At 38.4% G+C, this 20,162-nt stretch overlaps 1 protein-coding gene across 6 annotated transcripts in view; it reads right to left on the reverse strand.

The window, feature by feature from the left end:
• Positions 1-20,162, reverse strand: part of lrba (LPS responsive beige-like anchor protein) — a 258,545-nt gene that overhangs the window by 138,073 nt on the left and 100,310 nt on the right. For all 6 annotated transcript variants that reach the window (XM_033972966.2, XM_055221266.1, XM_055221265.1 and 3 more), the window contains one exon: positions 11,226-11,392. In XM_033972966.2, coding sequence (XP_033828857.1) covers positions 11,226-11,392 — 167 coding nt within the window. The remainder of the gene's footprint in view (positions 1-11,225; positions 11,393-20,162) is intronic.

The following is a 20,162-nucleotide window of genomic DNA, read 5'->3' on the forward strand; positions in this document are numbered from 1 at the left end:
CGTCAGATGATTCACAAACTGGACCTGGTGGAGTAAACATCTGCATAGAACTGCTGTCAGTGTGTTATTAATCTGCAGTTCAGTTAATCAGAAAGCCGCAGAATTGGCCTGTTTTATTAATTTGTTTGGCCATAAACAATTAACATCTATGCTAATGTTTTTAAAATGGTGTTACCGGACAGTCTGCATATTAAAAAAATCAATTTAGTTATTAAGCCATTCCTTCCCATTGTATCCAGTCTCCGAGCACTCGCAGCCAAGTTGTGCTGCGGGAAAACATTCTAGTGAAATGCATTGTGGGGAATGTACTGCCTGAAGTCCACATCTCTCCACACCTGCTGGAAGTAAATATGTCTAATCTAACTGTGCATGTCATTGATTTACATGGCCTGTTGTACAAGTTGTCTTTTATGGGAAATTTCATTCAATTCATTTGAGGTACAATTATAATCCACTTTTTTTCCCTCTTGTGAGTCATGTTTTCAAATTCTTTTTGTCAATTCAGAACTGACAAAGGTCAAAACCCTAGATGATGAATGATTACATCACTGTTTATCTGACAAGACTATTGCTATTGCTTTTTGAAAAAGTCCAAACACTTTACAAATATGAAAGAAAACTATTCAAAACTTAATTAGCGCTCGTCAGAAGAACCACAATGTTTATTCAACTCTACAAACCAGGTCAGTGATGGTCAGATAAGTCTACTGTGAGCTGGACGTCTACCTCTTATGATGTCATAATCAATCACCACAGAAACATATTACACTTTTGGGGGTATTTAGTGAAACTATACCTAGATTATTACTTTACAATAAGTACATGCAAGAAGTAAATGCAAATAAGTAAAGGTTGAATGGTTTTGTAACACTGTTAAAATGATGATTTGATGACATCACAAGGTGGAGCAGAGAATTCTGAGCTTTGAAGATGTAGACCGACTAATAAACCAGGATTACTTAAAACATGAGTGAATGAAACAAAACACAACTCCAGGTATGTTTTTGAGAAGATAATATTATAACATGGCTTAAATCTCACACGGATTCCATTTTGTGTAATATAAAAGCTTTAATACCTCGTCACACATACCAAAACCCCCTCGGTGCGTCTTCCTGCCCCTCTCGTGTCATGCATTTCCAGGGTACTCTAAACAGTTATGTCCTTGTTTCCTATGCTTATAATCTTCATTGACACGGCCGAGTCCCATTTCCTTTTTCAGGCTGCATGCACACTGCGCCGCTGCTATAATGTACAGTTTGTCATGAGAAGGTACACGCGAGCCCCGAGAGGAGACTGTGCAGGCCCGGCACTAGCACATGCATTAAGTTCAGTATTATGTATCATTATGGTGATTTAAGTCGCAAATGAACGGAGGCACACTACCAAAGATTAATCTAGAGGCGCTCGCTGCTGCTTCACATGCGAACGGTTCATATGTAGAAACGTAAGGTGAAATTGGATGTGCAGACTGTAATGAGAGGACAGTATTCAGTTGCCAGATGAAAGTGCAGGAGGATGAAGCGGGAATTCAAATAAGCAAAGGTTGGAATCCCTGGGCAAGACACATTTAGATTGGCAAGTATGCATCATCCTACCAAATCACAGTGTAATTAGTTTAGAGGCCATAAAAGAAAAGACAACTACACAAAAAATGTCTAAAGTCCTAAATTTGATCTTGTCTTTACAGAAAAACAAATAAAAAGGTACGAAAACTATAAAATGGGCATTATAACAGTAAGTAAGCCATTAAGTTTTGGGTTTAGAAGTCTACCACATAGCCAGAACAGAAAGCTTAATTGCAATTCCTATTTTAACTTTTCAAATTAGTCAGAAAACAAAATCGTAACACATAAATAAACACTGACTGGGCCTGACCTGGTTCTGACCTAAATCAAATTAGCAACTTACAGCAGCGTCAATCTACAAAGTGGCTTTAACTGTGTATTTGTTCTATTGATTTTTTTATTACAAGTAATTAATAAACATTCATGTCAAATTAGAAGCTATCTGTCTGGGAAATTATAGGTCATTTTGTTTAAAGGGGGGGTATTATGCAAAATCTCTTATTGTTACTGTTATAATGTTGTTCCCTCATCAAAAGCATGTCTGAAGAGGTTTTAGATGTCATCCATGCATGTTTGGGTATTTTAGCGATCTCTCCCGGGTCCTATTCAAACCCTCCTCACGATTAGCTGTAACGTTCTGTGCAATACTGAGCTCACAAGTCTACGTCATCCATGCTCCCACACCACAATTCTCCGTAAATATACAAAAAATATACAAAAACTACACAGTGGCTTGACAAACCTTTCAAAAAGCTGTAATAAAAGGTAACACGGTCATTTAAATACCCTGTAGAAGTCAGTTAATACCCCGTAGTAGTAAAATACCCCCTCTTCAAGTAACTTATTAAGAGTGCTCAAAAAAACGATACTTAAAAGGAGCGCAAATTTGATCCAGAATTGTTAATAACAGTGTTTCCTCGATGGTAAAATGGCCCCTTAAAATTCACCTGACTTGCCTCTGTGGAGTTTACACGTGTGCGTTGTATTAAATGTGCTTAAAAACACGTGTAATGCCACAAACTCATTACACACAGTTGTTTTTGTGGTTTTTAAGTCATCGTTTGCCTCTGGGCTCTGTCTGCACCGCACCAGAGCAAAGGGGAGGGAGGAGGGACGTCTCAGAGAGAACACCGACACCAACGGAGACACACACACAAACAGACATACACACACACATACAAGACACATACACAAACAGACATGCACACACACCCCATACAGACACACACGCACACAGACCATACACAAACAGACACACACACACACAAACAGACATACACACACACAAACAGACATGAATGCACACACACACACGCACACTATACACACACACACCATACACAAAGAGACACACACAGACAAACACGAACACACACCATACACAAACAGACACACCCCAACAGACACACACACACACACAGAGGAGGAGACGTAAGTGAGACCGCGGTGAGACAGGTGAGAGACAGACGGGATATTGACACAACTTTGAATCACTTTTGCTCTGTGCTGTGCCGTGTTGTTGTTCGCAGCGAAGGAAAGCTAACGCACTAACTACAGCCACAACATGCCGCAGTTAAAGGGCCAGAGCTCTGTTCATCATAAATAGGCTATAACATGTACCCAAAAAAAATCAAAAACATTCAAGAAAATATTAATATACTGCGTCAGCTCCTTTTCCTGGGGATATGTCTGATCTGAAATTAGAATTGTTTTTTTCAATCAGAGCCCTAATAATCAAAATCAAATTGCTATGACTTAAAGATTCACACCCCTATCACCAACTCTTCTTTCCTATGAGTTGGGTGGTATTGACTATAGAGTGGACATGCATTGCGTAGTTAAATTATTTTTTAAATTTTTATTCATCCACATTGCAAAAATTATAGGGTCATTGCTTATAAATATTCTATTTTAACATGATTTATTTTTTGTCAAATGAATCAAGTTCACATTTAAATGCCTCTCTGACCCTTCCTCTAGGTTGCCCCGGTTGCTTCCCCCTTCAGTATCCCACCACTGAAATGACATAGCACGAGAGAAAATAGTAATGCTAATATCAATAGTTTGTCCATTACAGGTCAGCTAACTGTCCAGCCCAACAGTTACAAAGCTGTTCCTTTTCGATCCCTCTGGCCCGATCAATACGGGGGCATACTGTTTCAATTTTGCGAGCATTGATTTTCTCTATAACACTCCAACCCTAAAGCATTCGTCTTTCTGAAGGAAGGAAGATTTGATTTACTGAAGAAAAATTGGAGTGCACATCACAAAGATTTTTTGCCGGGCGGGAGTGTGACACGCAGAAAGATGGATGTCCCTTGGCTGGGGAGCCTCTAGCCTAAGGGTGTCCATTAGAGCGGTGCTGCAGCAGAAAATGAGCTGCTTATATGAGGGAGGAGGAGCCCGGAGCAGGAGGAGGAGGTGGAGGAGCAGGAGGAGAGGATGTGTGATTTTGGGGTGCATCATTGAGGAGGTGAGGAGGGTCAGAGCAGACTTGGACCCAGAGATCTATTTAAAGTTGTCGTTATCATCATATTAAAATTTCAAACTCTATTTCGATAATAAAGAATAGACTCGATGCTCAATACCAATTGTGATACCACAATCATAACAAAAAAAAACTCTTTCTTGAGACAATATAATGTGATTTTCAACGTTAAATAGAACTTTCTTTATCTTTATCTTTTAAGGAAAGGTTGATTTCTGTCCTGTGAATGTGACATTTTTAGTATCAATATCTGGTCAAATGAGTATCTTGTTTCTATACTTATTTTTATATCGGTTAGTATCCAATTTTCAACACTTTGACAACCCTAATTATATGTTTCAAAAACGTACTGTTATTGCAATATCAGCTAAAAGAGTATGAAAAGAAGCCAACTACATCTAACTACGTTCCCCTGCACTATTTAGGTCACTTGACACTGGCGTCTGGGTAAAAAAAAAGTCAGTTTGGTAAAATGGATTTATTCAACGGATATCGAACAAATCCATGTGACATGCATGTATTTATGGATTAACATTAATCACAGGTTTTACTTAACATGGATCTTACGTTTTAATATCAAACAAACGGGATCCCTGAGTCTAAGGTAAGCAGCGAGCTAACATTAGCAACATTTCATCATAACAAAACACATATTTACATCACAGGTCAACAGTGAGTTTCTGTACGTTTTCATTCATATGTGTTTTGACTATCTCTGTCTGCTGTTGTTTTTCTGACTCTGGAAATTCATTGTGGTTTATTAACTACTCTCCCTGGACACTAATAATTTTGCCTTTGTAGGAAATTTGAATGCCCAACTTTTTCACCACATGATATTTGGACGCCACCACCGACACATCCGCAGTTCTTACCTTATATTGTCTGGATTTATTTGCCAAGGTCTTAATGGTCCTAAAATAGCCGTGGTTATGACTTTGCCTTGTAAATAAAAGGAAGTGACTTTTTTGTTTTTACTCCTACAGTGTCAACATGGTTCTGTTATATTGGTACTGCATTACAGTGTTATCAAATTTTTTATTTTATCGCAGTGTGCAGAGGTCGTCCAGGGAAGACAAAGTACAGGAACATAGACTAGATAAACCTCCGGACTTCAAAAAAGATTAGCTACAAATCCACAGAGAACACTGTTTACTCCAAAAGTGTAAAAAAGGAAGTCAGGAAACAGGATCCAATATAATATGAGCAAAGCTAGGTGTGAATTATGCTGCGATGTTAAGACTGCACACCCATTACACCCAGGATCCTTATAAGCAATTACGTAAGTGATTTAGTCGATTAATTGGCTGATGGCGTCTTAGTCAACCAAAATTTGTATTAATCAAATCATCATTTTCTTTAGATTATAAGCATTCATATGGGACAAAAGCAGAAAGAAGAAGTTATTGAGTGAGTAAACTAGCTGAAGATATTGTATTTGTTGATATTTATGTGTTAAAAGGCAGATTAAACTCATGATTCTCAAGTTTGATCTGTCTTTATATAAAAACATTGTTTCCTTTTCCGTTTTTCTGCACAAATACTGTATTTTCCGGAATATAAGTCACACTTTTTGTCATAGTTTGTCCAGAGGTGCCAGTTAATACTCAGATGCGACTTATATGTGAAATCATTAAAATATATAATTTCACATCTTCATTATTATCACAGTGACAACTGTGCGAGGGCACTTTAGACCTGTGCCAGTGTGACAGCCACCCAGAAGCAGAAGCATCACTTCATCTACTTCCGGAGTTAACAGAGTTCAGAATCGACACCAAGGATGAAGAATTCAGTGGATTTAGAGATTTGGAGTGAGTAAACTTGTGAGCTTGTGTTTTATGTTTTCATTATCTAATTAACTGTTAATTTCCTACTTTAACATACCAGACACATATTCAGTTCACTGTAGTTGAATAAATATAAATGTGTTACATTAGTGTAGCATATTTGATTAACTGTTAATATCTTACATAAACATAAGACACATATTCAGTTTGTTGAATTCCATGTATTCCCCTACAATTCCATGTATTCAAGAAAGACAACATAGTAACTTTATTCTTCCAGGACATTTTACTTTGAGTAGTACAGTAGATGCCCTTTTTTATTTAACTGAATACTAACTAATATAGCACGTGTCCAACCTGGGCCAGCTCTACTTAAACTACATTCCACTTAAAACTATTATTCATAAAAGATCGTCATTTACCTATTTGCCCACAATGTCCAGTCTAGTCATCCAAACTCAGTGGGCAAGGACCAGTGCTGACTGTAATAAACCAATGCTGTGACAAATTCTTCAATTTATAGTTAGTAATAGGGTTGTCAAAAGTACCGAAAATCAGATACTAATCGTTACTAAATCTAGTATCCAAACAAGATACTCATTTGAGCAGGTATCGATGCAACAAAAGTTGCATTCACAGGACAAAAATAAACCTTTAGAATGATCTTGTATACGCCCGTGGAGCACAATGGAACCTACCTGGACGACTGAAGGATTATACAGATATAAGCCACATGGGAGTATAAAAGAAAGCACTACAATTGAATGTTAAAATTAATCTTCTATTGTCTAAATAGTGTTTTTATTATCGTGGCATTGGATATTGAGTATTGAGTCCATTCCTTAGTATCGCAACACTAATGTGCAAGTTAAACGTTAGGAAAATATACATATCTTACCGCTTCTAACAGTCCCATCTCTGTAATATCATCACATCACTTTAGTGTATCTGATTCCGAAGTGTTCCATTCATTCACCTTCCATTCCCATCCACACCTGCCTTTACAGCCCTCCTCACTGTGCATCCAGAGTACATTTCCATGGTACATTAGTCAGCCTATTCCAATGCCATAAAGCAGACCTACGAGAGGGGAAAAGATGAGAGGTGGGCGTTTCCCCGGAGACTGGCATTGTCCATCACCGAGCCTCATCTCGCCTCTGTGCTGGCCCACTCCGTCCGGGTGTCAGCCATACGTGAGAGATGACTCCTAACAGCCCGGATCCTCTGCGGACACCGGGGAAGGAGGGAAGATTTGAGGGGGAAAAAAATGACATCTTGTTTCATTTGTGCGACACATTAGTAGACGGCGAGCTGGCACACTGCACACCTGAGTCTCCAGGCACAGAATTGGACAGGTAGTGTGGTCCTATGTGTCCGTTTGTCAAAGATGAGACAAAATTTGACAAGCAAGGGCGAGAAATATCATAGATGCTGCCTTTGTCTGTTGAAAGGAATCCTCACCGGTCGGCCTGTCACAATAACACGTTTTGAAGTGAGGTATATTGATTCTGAAACCATCACGATAAACGATAATATTGAAATTAATTTATACCACTTTGAGAATAACCTCCAAGCAGGATAATAACAGTAAAACATAATGTGGTTGGCAATATATAAATAGTACAATGAAACACAGTAGTTAGTTCTAGTATGTATAATGTGTTATGGATGTTGATTATTGGGCCATCCACCAACTCAAATATTATGTAGGTTCTAATACTACATAAAAATAAATAAAAATAATATCTGTACCAATTGATGCTTTAGAATATCAGCACTAAACTGGATATTTTATAATACCAGTCACCTTAATAAGCCATGTTTGCACTGTTTTCTACCTCTAAGTATTTTATTTTTAAACATATCTTTTTTAACTTCATGCATGCCCTTTTTTGTACTTACTCAGTGTTTTATGTTGCACTTTATCACTGAAGTAAGTTCCTAGTTTGTGAGCTGTGTTCACTGACAACAGCAATAAAAGTCTTCTGATTCTGATTCTAAAACTGAGAAAAATTCCACGTTCTGGTCGTTTATTTTCTGAACACAAGGCCATAACCTACGCCAAAACAAGAACAAAACAACAGCAGTCTCAACTCACTTGAGCCAGTCTCCAAAACAGACCAGGAACCGACCAATAGAAGCTTCACATCAACTTGTCGGCATAGCAACCGAGTGTCACATACAAAAGCGGATACATTAACAACATAAACACTAACAAGAACAACAAAACATCACATAATTACAATATATGGAACGATAAGTCAATAAAGTCATTATAATGGCACGGGTACTCACTGGTGTATAGCTGGAGCAGATAGCTGAACAAGAAGACTGCAGATTTTAAAAATGTATGTTGAGAGAAATAAAAGCGTAGATGTAGCCAGGCGAAATCAGCTAACACCTCTTTCCTCCAGGGGCCAGTGCGGCGGTAAGCTGGATATTAAGACACAAATTGCATTCAGGCGGGTCAGGCAGTGTCACAAGATATTAGATGCCTGCTGTGAAGGAAACAACAATTCCCATCAGCGTGTTGAGAAAATAATATTTTCATTTTCAGACTCCTTATTGAATGGAAACTTGGGGGAATACTAGTGCTTTATGGCGTGTGAGCAGCCAGGCTTGGGATGGCTTGGGAATGTTTTTGTGCCCAGGCAACAAAAGGTCGTAATGGTGTGGAGTTGGATTGTCTTTGTGTTACAGGAATGGATTTTCACAGATGGGGAAACACATAGTTTTGCGTGTATACTTTTGGTAGGTTTTCATATAGCATGTCACAGTTCCTTTATAATAATGAGAAAATACTTTAAAATATGTTACCGTAGAAAATGGGTTTATACGGATTGAACTTGCCTGGGATCCAGAACACACACTTCCTCAATACTGCACAAAAATATGAGTCTCGCCACCGGTGAACTTCCCCGCTTTCAGATTGCAAACACAACGGTAAACGGTACACAAAAGGTAACATTTATATAGCGTTTTTCTACCTTCGAAGCGCTTCACATCAAGGAACCACTCACTCATTCACAAACACATTCATACACCAGTGTACGCAGACACCGCCATTGTTTTTTATGTCGAGAGCGGGATTTGAATCGCCGACTTTCGGATCAGAGGACGAGTTAAAACAAACCTTAAACATATAGAACAACTTGTAAACCACACATCTGTAGCTTCATGAACAATTACATATTTGGATTTTCAATTGATACGATGCACAAAACTGGGAATAAATACCAGACATGTAGGTTTTTATGTTATAATTTTGTGCAATTTTTATGCTAGGGTTGTCACGATACTAAAATTTCAAACTCGATTCCGATACGAAGGAACAGACTCAATACTCTGATTCCGATACAACGATGATAATTAAAAACGCAGCAGTATGTCATTTTCAGGATTAAATTGTAGCGTTGCCTTATATCTGTGTAATCCCGCAGTCTTCCAGGTAGGCTCCATAGTGGTCCATGGGTGTATACCAGTCTATGCGTCTTATACTTGTTCTGATACAGCTCAAGATCATGCTAAAGCTTTTCAGGAAAGGCTCATTTCTGTCCCGTAAATGTGACTTTTTTAATATCAACACTTGCTCAAATGAGTATACAGTGTCAATACTAGTTTTAGCATCATTATCTGTCAGTATCTGTTTTCGATACTTTTGACAACCCTACACTCTATACAAATGTCTAATATTTGTATCAGCCTTCAGACTAGCTTATTTGTATTCGACCGACCATCCTCTTCCATTTTACTGCCCCAGATGTTTCTCCCATGCCCGCATTCCCTGGGCTCCCGCGCGATGCTGCACCACCTGACCTTCACAGTAATTGACCAAAAATATTGATGTAATGGCACAAGACTGATTGTGATTTATTAAAAGAGCGCTCCACTCCAAGGCCCAGTGCCAATGGCTCCCTGCGCCCATCGGCAGCCATTAGGAAAACCATCAATAGTGCAGCAGCATAAAGGCCCGGTAATGGGGGGGACCGCTCTGGCACGCACATCTCCATAGCAAAGAGCACAGACCTGGGCGTACACATGAAACGTAATGGCGAGGAGAAAAAGGGAGGAAGAAATGAGATGGGATTGATAAAAAAAGACAAATATATTTCAGCGTTTGGCTATATAACATGGTGGAGGTACATAACAGTAAGCTAGCCCATAGAGGAATAGCCCCGGGAGAGTTGGTGCAGGCTAACAAGCTTGAGCCAGTCGAACCATTACACACTAGCAGCACAAATAGCATCATTAGGGAATAGCTGCACTGGGCACTGCTCGATGCTGCTGCTGCCTATTGGGTCAAACAAATACAGAATGGAAGGTTGACTGTTCAAAAGAGCCAAAAAGCAGCTTTCTCATGCAAAAAGATGGCATATTAACTTCCCAAAAACTACAAAAAAAAAAATAATTTGAATAGTATGACTCAAGAGATTTGAATAAACATTCTACTATGAGTTTTGAATGATTTTGAATGTATGTTTTGTTTGCTACATTCCATGTGTTCATTCATAGTCCTGATTCTTTCAATGAGAATCTTCAATGTAAAAAATCATGGAAAATTGTTTCATACAAAATAAAATAAAATAATTGTATTATTGATATCTGTTCAAATGAATATAGCTTTGGTACTAGTTTTTACTATACTATACACTATACTAAGTGTGTTTTTTTAGGATTTCTGTATAATAATGTTTGTGTTTGTTAGATAATTCATGTATGACAGATATACACACTGAAACATTGTAAGTTGTAAGTGTAAGTTGTATGCATGTGCTACAACTACTGTACACCACATCAGATCCTAAAGTCCAATTAAACTAAATATTTTCCTTTATTTCTATTTTTTTTCTGTTGGTTTTATTAGACAGAGCAGAAAGTGTGTGTGAATTGGGGGTGAATATTGGGGACTGCCTGCAGATTTTCAGAGTTGGTTAGTGCTGAGACCTAATATAGTAGGGTGTATAGTAGGTTGTACTTGTACCTTTTTATTTATTTTATTTTTTTGCAATAGCTTTTTGATGTGCCATTCAAAATCAAATATAAACTCATAAAAGGGTTAGAAATCAAAATGACAAACAATAAATATAAAAAGACTTTTGCATGAGATTTTGCATGGGCCAGAATTCTATTATCCCACCAACCTTCTTAAACGAGGCAGTGAAATCTATCCAAGTTCGTAATGGATAGGCTTAAAGCTACACATAGCTTAAAGAAAAATAACCCTGTTCTCGCCACAATCTGCTGCGGTGTGATAGAATGAGGCATTTTGCTGCTTAATAATTATATGTCCTTGAACTGACAAATGACAGGGGAGTCATTAAGGGTGCCATGGTTGGCACAACATTAGAGGCTCATTCGTCACACGGCCTGTTTGAGCGTTACCTCTTTGCAGAGTGGCCCCAGGCTCCGTGTTTGTCGGTGAGGATGTTGACGATCTTCTGGATGAGCTGCGTCGAAGTCACATGGTCACGGTACTTGGCGGCACGGATCAGGTGGTCGCACATTTTCTCCTCCTCTCGCTTCTCGGCCGAGTACTGAGCGCAGTGGGACTGGGGGGAGAGGAAGTGAAAAGTGTTAAAGTTGGGGTTTACAATGTGCAAATAAATGGTAAATAGCAAATGGTGACATTTTTATATATTATTAGGGTCGTTCAGATACCAATATCGGCAAAAGCGCCGATACTGCACATTTTTCAGATATCAATATTGGGGAGTACTCAGAACAAATCACTGATCCGATACCACATTATTTTCCTGACTGAGGCGCCACAGATGTGAGCACTGCTGCGCTGTGGTCAAATGTGAAGTAGAAAAGTAACCGTAATTAAATTGGCACAATTCCTCCTCAAAATTTACAAGTTTCTCTAATACTTTAGTCCTCAAAAGTACATTTTCAAATCAGTACATCATGTTGATTTTCTTTGGAATTCTTTTACAAGAATTAGACAAAACTGAGTAGCCTTGTACAAAATTGAGTAGCCTTAGTGTACTTCTTTACACTGCAGTACTAGACTGGTATTGGTATCGGCAAATATACTGTGGTCAAAACACTAAATATTTATGTTCTGCGTGCTACAGGACAAGACTAGGAAGATGTGATTAGAAAAACAACAGGATAATTAAATCTGAAACTCATCTAGGAGGCCACAATACATATTTGCAAAGAGTGTATCCTGCGAGACATCCACAGAAATCCATTTCACATTTTCTTGTTGTTATATTTTTTATTTGAGTTAAATGACTTAAAAGTGCACTGTGTCACTTTTCTGGTGAAAGTCAGCCGCCTAGTTATCTCCATGGAGATCCCAATGGCATGCAACTTCTCTGTCTCCATGGAGACAAGCAGATCCCACCATCAAGCCAAATTACAAGTCAGATCTGTGGAGAAGCAATCCATTTAAAGTAAGAAAAAATGTCCATGTATTTCTTAGCAATAAAAACACCTGTAAATGAATAAATAATGCACTATTCTCTTTAACTTCAATTCTGTAACTGCCCTAAATTAAAAGAATGAACAATGTAAAGTATGTGTATGTAACCCACAGTGAGAAAAGGTGCTAATCTAGATTCAGTGGTTTTCATATTCAGACTGTGTCAACATAAACTGCATAGTAACATATTGAAAAGTATTTATGAATGAGCTTCCAGATATGAGCAGACACATACCAGAGGAAACGCAGACACAAGCTGCAGTGTTAGGTATAGAAACTATAGCATGAGCCGAGCCAAATGAAAAGGGTCATTCCTGTCCTGGTGTCACGTTGATTAATAACAGTAGACACATATGTACTAATGCCCCGCGGCACACGAATCACACGATACCCACAATGCACAGGGAGCACATTTTTCTCTGTCCAAATATGTTATCAGAATGAGCCTTTGAACTCCACAGAGATGGCCCAAGTAAAACACGTTCTGAGGGCTATAATTTAAAACAGCGCGTGGATTACCATATCACTTTACTTTTACTTTAAGGTGAGAAACAACAAATCACTTCTTCAATTTTCAGGTTTTTGGTTAGTTTGGGCATATGACAGGTAGACAGCATAAGCAATGAAGATAATTAAGTACAACATTTAAAAACAAATAGGTTTCCCAATCTTTACAATTAATAGCTAGTAATAATTTTACTTCATGGTTGGACATGGGCTACAGATGTGACATAACTGTAACCTAGCAACCATACTGTAAACAAGGGCCAAAGCTCGTATAATATAAATTTTAATAGTAATAACAGGATGAATAAAAATAAATAGCACCTTCATTCTTCAAAAAGAGTTTTAAATCTGTTTGAAAAATTTGTTGTTTTTTTTTACAAAATGTCTCTAATTCATAATTCATAACAATATTCATTTCTGAAATAACAATGAGAATGTCTAAATCATAATAATGTGAAGACCTAATGAACTTGATGAATATTTGCCAAACGTAGTATCAAATCAAACAATATGAAAACCTGGCATATGCAGTCGGACTGTTTCATCAGCATCAAATGTTGTTTTCTTATCTTACCAAATTTACTTTCATCCATTCATTTATATGAGTAACTTAAAAGGCAGTTTTGGCACATATATTTTCATACTTGATAAAAGCCACATATAGAAATACATTTAATATTTGAATAGCGTAAATACGTAACCTTTTTTATCCACAAAAATAATATATTGTCACTATAAATAATACAAAAAAAAACATTAAATGTTTTTCACCTGCATTGTCTCATTCTACCATAACATATACAGCTCATTGTAAAAATAGAGCTTCATATTGAATTAACCTTCAGTGCTCCTATAGATATGACAGCTATACAGTGTCATTAGCCACAATGTATGGCCAAATAAATGCTCAGCGCTTTTCCAAAGTTAGCAGTAAAGTGCTTTATAATAGGACCTCCCTTCAATTTGAACGACAACATTTCATATCTGACAGAAAATCTATAGGTATAAATCACATTAGAGAGGGTTCTCTTCGGGCTGGGGGCTTTAATTATCAATCTATGTCTCTTTGTGAGGCATTAGAGAGGGTCTTGACCTTCTAACCAGCATCACAGCCAGGAGAACACTGGGATACTGTGTAATAGATACATTAAAATAACATTAAAATCTTAAATTATTAATATGTCTGACTGGCTAATGGCTACAAGTCTACTCAAGTTTTAAACTTAAATAAAAAAATAAAATAAACCAGTACTCGCTGATGACCAGTTCAATGCTGTGAAGTGTTTTATCACCTCCATATGACCATAATTGTGTGCAATATAATGTGTTGTTTAAACAGAGAAGAAAACTAATTGTATCATGTGGTCATAAAACTTCTTAAAAAGTTCAAGACCATGTAGAATCTGGGTATTAATTTCCACCAATCATACTGGCTATACATCTATTTAAAAAAAAAACAAATGAAAATATAAGCATTACTTTAAACTGTCTAAGGGTGCACTGTGTAACTTTGTAAACTGTAACTGTGTAACTAGGTAGGTTAGTCTGTGTGGTCTTATTCTTGTTCTGATACAGATCATTGTAAAGCTATTGAGGAAAGGTTCACTGCTGTCCTGACTTTTTTTTCGTATCATTACCTCCTCAAATGAGTATATCCTTTCAATACTAGTTTTAGTATTGCATAGTATCTGATTTTGGATACTTTTGACAATCCTAATGTAAGTATAGTACAAACCTGCTGTACATTTAGCTAACAAGCCTCACTGCTAAAGCGTCTGCGCATCTGTTTCCATGCGGCTGTGTCTGGGTCTGCAGGGCTAATCATCAGCGCCGTGTTCAGAGTCATAACCATAAACAAACACTTCAGCACCTGCGCTGTACTCACAACCACAGCCAAAGTCTGCCACGGGAGAGAAGACGGTCCTGTCCTTACAATAACAAGCTCAGACGCAGGAAACATAGGAGAGCTATTAAAAGGGTGGCCGCCGTCTTAGTAAGTGGAAAAGAAATGTCACAGTAGGTTCTGGGGTCATTCTGATTATGTAAACGCACATGTTAGCTTATGTGGTTTTTCAATTTTGTGGGAATTTATGCAAATAATAAATCTTGTACCAGAATGGATTTTTAAAGACAGCTTCTGTTTTGAGTCACTACTATACCTGTACTATATTAGTTATAAAAGGGTGTACAATAGAATAAAAGTAAAGATGTCAAGATTATCTGTAATTATCTATAATCAAAGGAAAATGACAGATATTTATATAATTAAGCCATTTCAAAACAATGGTGAATCCTGTAAACCTACATGTTTACATCGTTTGTGTCAAATTATCTTTATTAGACAGTTTTATTTCATGAAGTTTGTCACAAATTAAAGGAATGGTGATTTATTAGACAATGTGAATGAAAGAAACATTTTGTTTACTTTGGTCATGTTGTCAGTTGGAGATGCACAAAATTAAGGTATGATGTATTAAAATGTTATGGTCAATGCCGTCAGTACAGTGAGGAGGGGATTCCCAACAGTATTAAGTATATACTTCTTGAATGATAATAAAATCTGGATTTTTCAACTGGATTATTCTTCTCACAAAAATTCTTCTTCTCACAAAACTCTCAAGTCTGATATTATGAACAAAATCCAAGTCATCCATCTACTCACACAGCGTTAAACTGAAGCTGAATGTTTCTGTTTGCAATTTACATATTTAAAGGGCTGCCCCGTATAAGCCGTGTTAGACTAGGCTCCTTCATGGCCCAGGACACTATAGTGCGCAGACAGAGAGAGCGTTATGACTTGCGACACTGTAATCATGGGCCACACCTTCCATTACACTGCCGGGCTGACAGGGTCGACCGGAGCAGGCGCTGGGTTCTGCTGAACAGACAGCTCACTGAAGACAAAATGATAATGGCTGGCATTAATCGAGTCAATTACACAGAAATGTGTCTCCAACAATTCATCCACAGTTCAAATAAATAACTAAAGATGTGTGGGAGAGTTGGGCCGGGAAATGGGGCTCCTGGAGAAGACCAGAGAGAGAAAAACTATAAGGGATTCTGAAATTCCCACTGACTCTGGAAGTGGTTGACGGCACGCAAATACTAAATGTATGTATGTGCTTTTGGTCATCTTGGTTTAAAAACATAATTATATATTTGCATGGAGGAGTGGGCAACGCTGACAAACTGTGAAAGGAGCATAAAATTGACAAAGCACAGAAATATCACGTATACTAGATCTCATTTTCAATCTCAATTTATTTTTAATCTTCTCTTTTTGCTATCATTTCTAATTTTGTATTTATAGACTATATACTCGATATTCAAATGCTGAATATCTCTAGAACTGCAATTGCAATATCATCAATTTTTGATACATCTCCCACATCTATTTGCATGTTAGTGTTAGTCTTTCAAATTAAATCCATTCAGTATACCAAAAACATGTCAACTGGAATGAATCTAAACGTTCACAGCAAGAACCTTTACTTCAAAATACACAGAAAAACTGCTAAAATACTGCAAATACAAACTGTTCTTAGTGGCTTGCCTTTTACCAGACCAGCCCAATTAAGTAGGGCAATGAGTAGAGTAAAGTCATGTACCGGTGTCAGCCTTATCTAAATGCTCTCTCGTTGATGTCAGACGCTCCGCTCCCTCCTCCTCTTCCTCCGTGAGTTGAGAGGGTTAACCAGTATAATGGGCCGGGGAATGGAACCTCATTACAAGATATCAGCCCTATGTTTATCAATTAGAGTGACAGTGAGAGGGCCAGTGCCACAGAAAGCCTTCAACAACATGCAGACTGACAAAATCGGGGTCTCAAGGTCCTGCCGGAGAACAGGAGAAGAAACAAAATCAGCAGAGATGTTATTAAAGCCCTTGATTTGCAATCTCTTGACATTGGTGGCACATCAGGGCTACTCTCTCTCCAAGGCCAGCCTATCTCCCTCAAAGAATCTCCAATTTCTCACATCCGTCGACAAGCGCTCCCTCAGGGTTTCATTTACAAAGCGGGCAAAGGAACTGTCCAGACAAGGCAAGGCATCAGGCTTGTCCTTGTCTAGTATCACAGAATGCAAATGTTCTACAAATACATTCCTCCTGGAACACAATGGAGGTCTAGGGAGACAAGAGGATGAAATGAGAAAGGAGAAAGGGGGTCGCTACACAAAAGTAGATGCTCAACCAGTCCACCAATTGGTTTCACAGAGATTCTCTTGCACTTGATCTCTTGCCCTCGAGTTTTTAAATTGCAACATAAAATGTCACCAGGGGAATTCAGACAATGGGCCAGGGAAGAAACGAGTCAAAGGAAGAGGAGGGGGAGAAAAATGAGGGCTTAAAAGTACAATGGCGAACAAAAGTCACCAAATGACAATGCCTGACAGCTACTTCAATTCTGAAATGATGCCCCTGTCATGCCGGCTTCCCGAGTATTGATTTTTGCTTCTCTGGGAGCTGGGGAGGGAGAAAAATAATCTAATCCAGTTGAAACCGATCCGTGCTGCTGGCATCGGCCCAGTGCGCACAGCCATCAAGGTTAACGCAGGCGCAACACTTATCAAAGTATCTCCCCTGCTCCTCCCCTTTCGCCGTCTGTGGGCCTTCTTTAATGGACTGGTCACCCGGTCCGCCTGGCAGCCGCTTCATCTACCCTACCCACAATCCTCTGGGCCAGACAAAACCCGCGTCCTCCGCTCATCACATCAGTCTGAGACGCTGCCATCTTTGCACAATAACTTCAGCCCAGCCGCAAGGTCATGCCATGTGAAAAATCATACGTGTTAAAGTGTCGCGGGGTGAAAAATAGTCAAATGAAGAAAGGACACGACCAGATGAAAAATATAGGTTTTTGGAACTGAATGTGGCCTGAAAATGTGGATATAAGATTGTGGCAAAGAGCTGGAGGACATTGGGGGTGCAAAACTAAGGATAATATTTATGCAATTACTTCGTACCCAAGAAAAAGAGTGAATAAAATTTGACAGATGGTTGGGTAGCTGTCGAGATAAAACTGTATTATTAAATCTGCCATATGTAACTTTTCTTGTAGGGAGAATCTACCGCCAGCAATCCAACAAATAAAGACTGAAGATATTGTAATTGACACCTTTTGTGGTTCTTGTAACTGTTTGTTGTTGATGTTAACCTGCTTTTGTATGTGACACTTTGTTGCTATGGCGACAAGCTGACGTGAAGCTTCTATTGGTCAGTTCCTGGTCTGTTTTGGAGACTGGCTTTAGTGAGTTGAAACTGCCGTTGTTTTGCTCTTGTTTTGTCGTGGGTTACGGCCTACAGTTGCCCTTGTGCTCAGAAAATAAACAACCAGAAGGAGTTCAATGTGTTTCCTTACACCAGAACGTTAGAGTATTGTCATGTGCGATGAAAGAAAGATGACTGCTTTGACAATTTTGGAAACACATGGAATTATGAAGTGTATTTATTAGTGTTCATGGAAACGGTATTGTTTTGCTTGTTATATTCCAGATTGCACCACTGGGCTAAGTAGGGCAGGTTAATATGAACATTTTAAGACGTTGAGGCTCACTGCAACAGTTACAGAGAGAGGGGTGACAGTTTTTCAATGTAAAGTGAATTGTTGCCAGAGTCATTGGAGCCGGAAGAGCGCCCATGCTCACTTTCTATTTGGAACGTGGCGGCTAGCAGGTTAGCTATGTCCATTTATATATACAGTCTACGGGTGGCACCATTTCCCACAAGAAAAAGGACGTGGTGCAGAAGATACTCAAATGTGTTCGTATTGGAAATTAGTTGGAAAAATACAAGATAAAAGAAAAACATGTGATATTTAGATCTACACTTCTTCAATACACCCAACTATCTCCATACTGTCTCCATAGATGCCCCTCAAAATGCACAAAGGAACTCTTTTAAAACACAGCAGAGAAAAGGTGTCAGTATGAAACAAAGTGTACTGTATAGTCATATATATTTCGGGGGTAGCTGGTCACACTTAATGATGGCGGGAGTGGAAGAGAAACTACCAGGGGACTTCATTACTCTGACAAGACACCAGGATGCAGACTGCAGTTCCCCAGCCCCTGCAGCAGTGGTGCTTTTATTCTGTGCACAAAGGCACAAAGTAAGTCTGTTTTCAACATACTAGGAATTTTATATACAAGCCATGATCTAGTTTTGTGCCCGTTTCAACAGCAGCTTTACCATTAATTTGATTACTGGATTTCCAAAACATTGCAATATATTTTTCAATTTATATGACCACAATATGCTGCTAGTTAGACAATCAGGCATGGCTCCAGAGGACTCCTCAGTCATTCCATCTGATATATTTTACCTTAGACTAATATGGACTGCACCGACAAGTTGAATACATAACCTGTAAGCAATACATTAAAGTATGGACCAGTGTTAAAATTGTGGGATCGTCTGACCAAAGACAGGCCATGTTACAGCGTTCATTTTGGTGTTTTTAAAGAGGGAGTATTTTACTTCTATGAGGAATGCTAACACATACCATATTACCTTTTACGGCCATTTATTTTAAAAAACAACTTATTAAACGTGTTAATGTTTTATAACTTTCACTTTCTTTTTGACCCTCTGAGTTACCCCTCCCTTTGCTCCCTAAGTCCCTCCCCCTTCTGAGCGCCATCACATTACAATCAGTGTGCATCCCACTAATGAAACTACTGCACATTGCATCAGGTTGGTCAAGTTGCTGTGCAGTTTTATATCATGTTTTTGTATATTTATGTAGAATTGTCGTGTGGGAGCATGGCTGACGTAGGCTTGTGGGCGGAGCATTGCACAGAATCTTACAGCTAACCATAAAAAGGGTTCAGATAGGGCCCGAGAGACATCACTAAAATACTGAAACATGCATGGATTATATCTAAAACCTCTTCAGGCATGTTTTTGATGAAGGAACAATGTTTTAACTTAAAGATAAAAGCTAAAGCTAAAAAGAAGTAAAAAAAAAAAAGATTTTGCAGAATATATGGCTGTTTAAGGTTATTATACACACATACTGAACTGTATGTAACACATTAAGGCTGAAAATATTGTCTATTCATGCAGATTTCATCCTGAACTTGCTTTTTACTTTTATTTTTAATTTTACTTAATTTTTTTAAATGTTGTGTTATGCTTATTATATTTTGGTAAAATTAAAAAGGAGGATTTAAATAACAAACAGATACTGATCCAAAAAAGCAGACTTGTGGTCACCAAAGGCCAGACTGCAATTCAAGTAACTCCAGGACCCACACATCCAGGTCTATAAATTCCCATGTTACTAGAAAGCCTCCACTACTTTGACCTTGTCTTTGCTGTGGTCTCTGAAGCACTCGCTCGGCACACAGCACTATGATAATGGAACACAATAAGTATCAGTT

The sequence above is a fragment of the Periophthalmus magnuspinnatus genome, chromosome 1, assembly GCF_009829125.3.
Source record: "Periophthalmus magnuspinnatus isolate fPerMag1 chromosome 1, fPerMag1.2.pri, whole genome shotgun sequence".
NCBI classification, from domain to species: Eukaryota; Metazoa; Chordata; class Actinopteri; order Gobiiformes; family Gobiidae; genus Periophthalmus; species Periophthalmus magnuspinnatus.